The following is a 10011-nucleotide window of genomic DNA, read 5'->3' as shown; positions in this document are numbered from 1 at the left end:
TATATATATATATATATATATATATATATATATATATATATATATATATATATATATATATCAAATGCTTTATTATTATTATAATTATTATTATTATTATTATTTATTTATTTATTTATTTATTTATTTATTTATTTATTTCTTAGCAAACGCCCTTATCCAGGGCGAAAGTCTGTATTTTCTCAACTATGATGAAATATGAATTTCAATAATCCTGATTAATATGAAACGTAATTTCCTTTCACGGAAGTGTCCGTGTTCTTTGTATTTATAGTTTGTGCTTGCACAGTTTTCCTGTTTATTGAGGATCGTTTTTAATGTAACAGTTCTTATGCGTTCATTTATATCAACTTTATAATGATCTTATTATAAAATAGTTTTATATGCATGGATTATATGTAATAAATGTTTTATTTTGACTGTGTAAGCATTTAAAAATGAAACTTTATTGCTGTCATACCAGACTGTTTATAAGCTGTCGCATTCTAAGCAAAGGATAAACATGATCATGGTTTTAGATGACATGTTAAGCTTTTGTATTGTAGCTACAAAAGGTATTCATCTTTTAGAAATCTCATTGTGTCTACATGTTTAATTACATTTATAACTGCCTTTAGTTATTTAAAAAACAAGGTTTTGCAGAGTGTTGCTTAGTTATGACTAATACAATCAGGCAAAGTCGATATACAAAAAGGGGGTACAATTAAATAGGGGCAGGTGACATTATTACAACAGTGTGATTTTTTTCCAGGGGAACAAAACGGAATTATGAAACGTGTAATCTATTCTGTGCTGGGTACTCTTTATATGTGTGATCAATATGTTGAAAGAATTGAAAAAATATAACCTTAGAACCAAACCATATTACGCGGTTCTTTAAATGGTTTAAAATGAACCCACGTGTTCAGAAAAAAAAAAAAACGTTATTATAAGGTTAGGTTCTTAATTAAAGGTTATTCCTGGAACTAATTCTTCTGAGGGTGGGGGACAATGAAAAGTCGCCGTTTTGGCACACCAGCCGCAGCGAAGGGGTTAATTTAGAAGCGGACTTGGTTTATCATTTTAATTTCGGCACGCTGGTGTGTACAAACCACACGCTGCGTGGTCGTTGACGTACAGACGCGGCCGTCTTCAGCTCCTTATAAGGAGCGGTGTCGGTGTTCTGTATTAACTCTGAGGAGCACGCGTGTGACGGACAGTCTTCCAACACAGAGACAGACGAAGCATAACTAAGGTAAGGGGACTCCTCGGAGGTAACTGGCTTGTGCCATTTTAAAAAACACTGCGCATATTGATTTATTTCATATTCAGAATAATGTTGTGTCTTTAATATTTATCACAGCACCGTTATTATTATTATTATTATTATTATTATTATTATTATTATTATTATTATTATTATTATTAGTAATACATGGTAAATATTTTAGCCTTTACTATACAGTATCATATTCCTCTTTCTTCATCCCTGATGAAGTCGTAATGGCCGGTTTTCTACATGTGAATATCGTGGTATACATTTACAACGGGATACTGTATTACGACACACAGACGACTTTGTTTCATTTTAAATAATAATGTATTTTTATATAGTACTATTATGTGAGGAAGCTATCGACACTGGTTAATTTGTTTAATGCTGACAGACAGACAGCAGCAATCGTATAGAATGTTTTGTGTGATTCTGGGCTCTATTCAGTCGTGTAAAGTGAAGTCTCACGCCTGTGATGCGATTGTTGCTGATGCGTCCGACTCTTCTTTCTCGTTTCTTACAGTACCGTGCATTTTAGAAATAAATATCGCTATTTAATATATATATATATATATATAGAGAAAACACCTCTGTTGGGTAAATAGCGGATTCGATCTGTTTTAGACTCGCTCGGTTGATTTGTAAGTTCTGTAAATAAAGGCTGTCCGCATAATTAAGCGAGTGAGTATTTAGCTTTTTTGTGAAAAGTGAACATACTGATGAACTTGGTATGACATGAAAAAAGACGGAGTTTTATTTTTTATTATTATTATTATTATTATTATTATTATTATTATTATTATTATTATTATTATTATTATTATTATTATTATTATTATTATTATTATTAATCAACACTATAGGGGCAGCAGTGTGGAGTAGTGGTTAGGGCTTTGGACCCTTGACCGGAGGGTTGTGGGTTCAATCCCAGGTGGGGGACACTGCTGCTGTACCCTTGAGCAAGGTACTTTACCTAGATTGCTCCAGTAAAAAACCCAACTGTATAAATGGGGAATTGTATGTAAAAATAATGTGATATCTTCTAAGTCGCCCTGGATAAGGGCGTCTGATAATAAATAAATAATAATAATATAGCAGAGTGCCAGACATCCTAGAAATATCACCTCAAACGAAATATTAAGAGAGGAGGTTACAAAACAAGTCAAGCCCCTTCAAAAACAAAAAGGAAAGAAATTGCTATTAAAATGACACTGAAAGGCTATGGGCAGAATGTGTAAAATTTGGTTACTGTCTCTTTAAATAAAAAAAATATTTAAAAATAATTTAAAATACAAAAATCTATGTATTTGATCAGCTTTGTTAGTTTCACGCTTGCAGAGTCGTGTTGGGTGTACTTCGGTGTGATACAATGGCAATTATTTCATTTCGTTAATACTTTTTACTTTTTAAAAACTGCAAGCGCTATCAGCCCTACAAGCAAGCCCAGAATCCAGTGCGGGTGTCTCTTGAGTTTTCGTTCTCATAATTTATCCCGCTGTATCTAAACTAGATTTAATCTCACCGCTCGGTGTTGGAAAACAAGTATTTATATTTAAAAGCGTTAGTGGTAAACGGACTCATTTTCACAGTAGAAAAACCTCTAAGAACCCCAATCACATGTAAATTCGACCAAACGCCCACACATGGAACGCCCTTCTGAGAATGTTGTGACAGAGTACCATTTTCTGACGTGTACCACATTCTGACGATGTACCACTTGCTGATGCTACGGTAACATCAATCCCTGGTAGTTTTGGCTTGCACCGTTTGGACAGTGAAAAACACAGACACGTCCGGTATTGGAGGGTATGATCACTCCCCAGGAAAGCGATCATTAGTCCACATTGCCTCCATTTAAAGAGCTCATATTATCAAGCTAACGTAAAAATTCACCGCTGTTTACTGAAAACATTTTGATACTCGCTCTATAAATATCCATTCGTTACAAAAAACAATTCCAATGCGAAAAAACGCTGCGAATCTGGCGCAATTTCTGGTACTGCTTTATCTCGATTTATCTATTTGGGCTCCTAAGAAGTCTATGTGAGAAAAACACAAACTAACAGAAACTAGATGCGCATCACCAAACGCGACCACATGTTCACGCGGTTTTGTTTTATCAGCGTGTTTAATGTTGCCCACAAGCACCCAGAACAGCTTAAGATAAACCGGATCCTGCTGTCAGAGGGGCGCTTTTGAAATTTTTGATGTTGGCCCTTAGCAAAGGACAAGTGTCGGCAGGATTGGAATTATAATTCGAAATATTTAACCAAGTATAATATTTGAAGGTCATTTTTCTTATTTTTTTTCTTATCTTAAAATAACTTCAAGTTGCATTGCCTAACATTCAGAGGTATTATAGAACAATAAAATATATTATTATTTATTTCTTAGCTGACGCCCTTATCCAGGGCGACTAACAATTGTTACAAGATCTCACATTATTTTTACATACAATTACCCATTTATACAGGTTTTTACTGGAGCAATCTAGGTAAAGTACCTTGCTCAAAGGTACACTCCACCTACAGAGCTCATTCTACATGCTGATACCAAACCAACCATGTCTGCGTTTGTACTCGTCCCCTACTCCCAGGAAACTCGTCCTGTACTCCCAGGAAACTCGTCTACAGTTCAACACAGTGTCCGTCTCATTCTCTGCAACTGCACAGCAAGACACCACACTGTGTACATCCCTGATTGTTAAATATCACAAAATAATTTCTTACAAAGGTGATATATTGGGACACAGAGTCAGTCAAGATGTGAAAAAAATCTGGTTCTTCTGGTTGACGGATCCCCTTGCACGCCGGCGTACTGGAGATGAACTTGGGAACGTAGCACTCCAATTCGTTATTTATTTTTTTCAGTTTAATTGACACATGCAACAACATCCTATGGCCACTAGGGGCTGTAGAGAGGGACACATGCAATTATTATTATTATTATTATTATTATTATTGTTGTTATTATTAATTTTTTAGCAGACGCCCTTATCCTGGGCGACTTACAATTGTTACAAGATATCGCATTATTTCACATTATACACATTATACATTATTTCACATTATAAAGATATCACATTATTTGTACATACAATTACTTATTTATACAGTTTTTTTTTTTTTTTTTTACTGGAACAATCTAGGTGAAGTACCTTGCTCAAGGGTACAGCAGCAGTGTCCCCCCACCTGGGATTGAACCCACAACCCTCCAGTCAAGAGTCCAGAGCCCTAACCACTACTCCACACTGCTGCCCCATATTATGTAAACATGACGCTAGCATAAAACAGGATTCAAAGTGTAGGAAAGACCAGCTTCACTAATTTTAAGAAGCGTGTTTGCATGTAATCTATAATGCAGAGAGCTAGTTACCAGAACTAGTTATTTTTTTCTTCCAAATTTACTAAAGATTTGCAAAGGTTCCGGTCCTAAAGTTGTCTCTTAACTCATTTGAAGACATTGAAAATGACTTCTAGTCGAAAGGTTTGCCATTGAATGTTCGTTTCTTTTACTGTTTCTAAATCCAGCACGATTTAGTTTTTAATAGTTATGGATTATTAATTCCAGCTAATAAACTTAGAGGTCTCAGATGTGCAGTTCTGAAAGAAGCACATAGTATAACAAGCGTGCATTCTCATCTTACAACATCTGGTACTGCCCGAAGTTCTCAGTTTGCTTGCGTTGCCTTTCAGGAAGTCTGTTACTGCTTCGCTTACTTGGTCACTCCAGCAGTGTCTTCTGGGTCATGTCACTGGCTGAAAGCCTGTCAGTCAATAGGGAAATCGGCTGATTGGTTATTGACAGGAAAGAAGCCAGTGAAGGGGCGGGGACAATTATTATTATTATTATTATTATTATTATTTATTTCTTAGCAGACGCCCTTATCCAGGGCGACTTACAATTGTTACAAGATATCACATTATACATTATTTCACATTATACAGATATCACATTATTTTACATACAATTACCCATTTATACAGTTGGGTTTTTACTGGAGCAATCTAGGTAAAGTACCTTGCCCACTGGGGATTGAACCCACAACCCTCCGGTCAAGAGTCCAGAGCCCTAACCACTACTCCACACTGCTGCCCACAATGTCATTCACCGGGTGACCCAGGAAGACCATCTAAAAGCATGGCTTGTACAGAGTTTTCTTTAAACCAGTACAGCACCAGATATCATGCTATGAAATGATAATACATGTGTTCTATGAACTGCACATTTGATATCTGTGTAGCGAATGGCTGTGCGTGGGGCAGAGATTTGATGAAACTATCTTGTTAGCTACAAGGACCTTAACTCACTTGGATATTGTCTCCCCGTTTTGCTTGTTTAGGGTCTTCATATCCTGTGGCAATGGCTATGGTAGTGGCGCAGCCTGTGGCAGTGGCGCAGCCTGTGGCAATGGCGCAGACTGTGGCAGTGGCGCAGCCTGTGGCAGTGGCACAACCGCAGGTCATGCTACAGCAATCTCAGACAGTGGCACATCTTCAGGTGAACCCCAGAAAGTGGGACTCTGGCATATTAAGCTGTGCCGAAGATATGCCAAGCTGTAAGTCCATCATATCTTCTTACATCTTAGAATTTAAGGATTGAGACATTGTTAATATATATATATATATATATATATATATATATATATATATATATATATATATATATATATATATATATATATGTGAACATAATTGAGATCTTTTATTTAGCATCATGTAATCAAACAAGAAAAAAATGATCTCTCGAAAGTCTACCGGAAGCCATAATAACAGTACAGTAGTATTTCATGTTAGATTTCGAAATGTCACATTTTTCCATTTTTGTCAGTTTATCGAAAACTACAAAGCGGCGTGTAATTTAAAGTGTTAACGTAACATTGCTTCAGCAGGTTTATGAAGCAAAATCAGTTCATTATAATCCGGTGAGGCAAAACTTAGCTGTCTGTAGATTTGCTGATATCTTAAGAGATGTTAATACATATTTCCAATCTGATAAAGTTTAAATATGTTTCATACTAAAGTTTAAATGTTTCGGTAATGAAACAGACTCCCCCCCCCCCCCCCTCTAATTGGACTGCATTACCTGTATTTCTGTGTTCTGTGTTCTGTATTTCAATGTGCAGTGTTCTGTGTTCTGTATTTCAGTGTTCTGTGTTCCGTATTTCAATGTGCGGTGTTCTGTGTTCTGTATTTCAGTGTTCTGTGTTCTGTATTTCAATGTGCGGTGTTCTGTGTTCTGTATTTCAGTGTTCTGTGTTCTGTATTTCAGTGTTCTGTGTTCTGTATTTCAATGTTCTGTGTTCTGTATTTCAATGTTCTGTGTTCTGTATTTCAGTGTTCTGTGTTCTGTATTTCAATGTTCTGTGTTCTGTGTTCTGTCTCAGGCTGCTTTGGAATGCTGTGCCTGCCTCTCCTGCAGATGGAGGTCGCACAGGCCATGGGAGAGAGCTGTTTGGTGACCCTGCTTTGTGGGACCTCTGTGGCTATGAGGACTGGATTCAGAGAGAGACACAAGATCGAGGTATTATTATTATTAGTTTATTTAGCAGACGCCTTTATCCAACGCGACTTACAGAGACTAGGGTGTGTGAACTATGCATCAGCTGCAGAGTCACTTACAACTACGTCTCACCCGAAAGACGGAGCACAAGGAGGTTAAGTGACTTGCTCAGGGTCACACAGTGAGTCAGTGGCTGAGGTGGGATTTGAACCGGGGACCACCTGGTTACAAGCCCTTTTCTTTAACCACTGGACCACACAGCCTCCCATGAAAAAAATCGAGGATGCGCCATGAGGCTCATAGTCCTGTCGCCGTTCCACGAACGAGACTGAAATAAACACCGCGCTTTGTGAATATTCATGGGATATTCTGTACAGCTATGGCCAAAATTTTATGATTGAGACATGATTTAAAAACTATAGGAACATCATTTTTTATTTAACATCATGAAATCAAAGAAACTGCATAATGATCTTGTAAAAGTCTACACCGGAAGCCGTAATCGTAGCTCAGTAGTATTTCATTTTAGATTTGGAAATGTTACATATTTTAAATTGGTTTAAGTATATAGCAAAACCACAAAGCGGTTTGTAATTCAATATGTTAACGTAACGTTATTCAGCAGCTTTCATTCGACTTTATGACTTAAAACTTTTGATAGCTGTAAACTGTTTCATTAAATGAATCGCTGTCATTAATCAGCTGATTGGTCAAATCACCTGTCCATCCCGTTTTGACCCCGCCTGTCTTCTGTCTCCAGGGATCCATTGCCGATGACTGGTTTAATATGTGTTTGTTCCACCCTTGTGCCTGGTGTCAGATGGCTCGGGAGGCCAAAAAGCGTAAGACGACAGTAGTTGGTCTTGCTGGCCCAACCATGTTTGTCGGACGCTAGAGCCCAGGATCGGAGCAGGAGGAGGGGGCTGGGAGCCCTGCAGGAACCCCCTCAGCTTACAGCACAAGCAGATGCAGCAGCAGCTTTCTCATCGAGTTTATATGGAAGTGTCTATATTCACAGCACGACCTGGCAGCAATATAAAAATAGCAATGTTGTTTATGGAATAGCCTGTGAAAAATGTGATGAAATCAAATATGTTGGAGAGACTGGAACTACTTTATATAAAAGAATTCAGAACCACCTTTCATTAATTAGAAATAAAAAAATGAATGAACCAATAGTACAGCACTTCACCGGTCAGGGACATGACATAAATGATGTAAAGTTTGTAGTATTAGAACAGCTCAAATTAGACAATGCGACATACAGAAGAATAAAAGAAAGTAAATGGATAAATAGACTGAACACGATTATGCCAGCGGGACTCAACAGAAAAGAATGAATTAATTAACTTCAATAAATATATAACATTTAAATAAATAAACAAAATTCATTCAAAAGTTGTGCATGCTGATGCGCTGGGGAGGCCAAATCTAGACTGATCCTCAGAGCCAGCATCGCATGATATAATAAAAATATAAGTTTATATAAAGTAGTGTTAATTAGAATTAATACAGATTCAAAGATAGAAGTACAAATGATGTCACAATATATAGAACACCATTACATCATGTAAGAATAAATCATGAATTTGAATGTAAACAATAACAAGTAGTTGTCATGCTGTCAAAAACCTATAAATACCTCCAATGTTTGGATTCAAACACAGGCTCCCTTGAGAAAGATATGTACAACATATCGAAACGTTGGGCAGCTGGCTCTTTGAGCTAATATATATATATATATATATATATATATATATATATATATATATATATATATATATATATATATATATGCATTTCTAAGTGATTCTAAATAATTGATCACCAAATAGGGTTGTATTGTGGAATTGCTTTTCACTTGAGCATTCTCTTGTAGCGTTTGGTGCACCGAATCTGTGCCCAGGATTATATGCAGTGGGAATTTGACAGGCTGGTTTCACAGATTTCACATCACGGATATACCAGCGCTGTCCGAGGTGCTGAAAATAAATTGACACACAAGCTGTGTAAGTTTCTTAATTGACCCGTACATTTTAATGCTTACAAATTTGCTTCTGATTGCACCTATATATGTATTTATATATAGTTTATATATAGTTAGTTTGTTACCCTAATTCCAGGTAATTGTTATACATAAGGTGCACATTTAACCTTTATATAATAAGGAGCTGTTTATGTATTTCTGTAATAAATAAACAACACATTTTTGAAAACGGTATATTTTAATAAAATGTTCATTTTCAATAAAAGAATTGCATTTTTTTTTCAAGCAAAATAGCAATGATTCCATGACAATATAGAATGCGGGTGACGTACAAGCTGTTAATTGACAATGACACTCGTCATCGCTGAAGAATCTACACCCCTATCTGCATATGTGCCTGAGAATGCAGTATCAAATATATCCAGCAGGTAGCGCCAAACTGCAAAGTAATTACTGTATGATTTAAAGGTGTATTACCAAAGGTTAAGAATTACAACTTTGTGCCCGATGTCATCACAGTTTAGTTTTTCCTTTATTTTCACCATTTGACCTGTTGTCATCACTGTTGTCATGAATTCTTCTAGGTACACTTGCACACAGTTTTTGAAGGAACTCGGCAGGTAGGTTGGCCCAAACATCTTGGAGAACTAACCACAGTTCTTCTGTGGATTTAGGCAGCCTCAGTTGCTTCTCTCTCTTCATGTAATCCCAGACAGACTCGATGATGTTGAGATCAGGGCTCTGTGGGGGCCATACCATCACTTCCAGGACTCCTTGTTCTTCTTTACACTGAAGATAGTTCTTAATGACTTTTGCTGTATGTTTGGGGTCGTTGTCATGCTGCAGAATAAATTTGGGGCCAATCAGATGCCCCCCTGATGGTATTGCATGATGGATAAGTATCTGCCTGTACTTCTCAGCATTGAGGAGACCATTAATTCTGACCAAATCCCCAACTCCATTTGCAGAATTGCAGCCCCAAACTTGCAAGGAACCTCCACCATGCTTCACTGTTGCCTGCAGATATTCATTCGTGTACCGCTCTCCAGCCCTTCGGCGAACAAACTGCCTTCTGCTACAGCCAAATATTTCACATTTTGACTCATCAGTCCAGAGCACCTGCTGCCATTTTTCTGCACCCCAGTTCCTGTGTTTTCGTGCATAGTTGAGTCGCTTGGCCTTGTTTCCATGTCGGAGGTATGGCTTTTTGGCTGCAAGTCTTCCATGAAGGCCACTTCTGACCAGATTTCTCCGGAAAGTAGATGGGTGT

The 10011-nt window shown here is 37.2% G+C and overlaps 1 protein-coding gene across 1 annotated transcript; it reads left to right on the top strand.

Annotated features, from left to right (window-relative positions):
• Positions 1–1179: 1179 nt before the first annotated feature.
• Positions 1180–8991, top strand: LOC117967923 (cornifelin homolog A-like). Its single transcript, XM_059015623.1, has 4 exons — positions 1180–1234; positions 5595–5810; positions 6639–6775; positions 7515–8991. The coding sequence occupies exons 2-4, from the start codon at positions 5615–5617 to the stop codon at positions 7647–7649; spliced, it is 468 nt and encodes a 155-aa protein (XP_058871606.1). The 5' UTR covers positions 1180–1234; positions 5595–5614; the 3' UTR covers positions 7650–8991.
• Positions 8992–10011: the final 1020 nt, after the last annotated feature.

The sequence above is a fragment of the Acipenser ruthenus genome, chromosome 50 (assembly GCF_902713425.1).
Source record: "Acipenser ruthenus chromosome 50, fAciRut3.2 maternal haplotype, whole genome shotgun sequence".
Lineage (NCBI taxonomy): Eukaryota > Metazoa > Chordata > Actinopteri > Acipenseriformes > Acipenseridae > Acipenser > Acipenser ruthenus.
The sequence above is the reverse complement of the archived record's forward strand: the minus strand, read 5'-3'. Positions and strand labels throughout refer to the sequence as shown.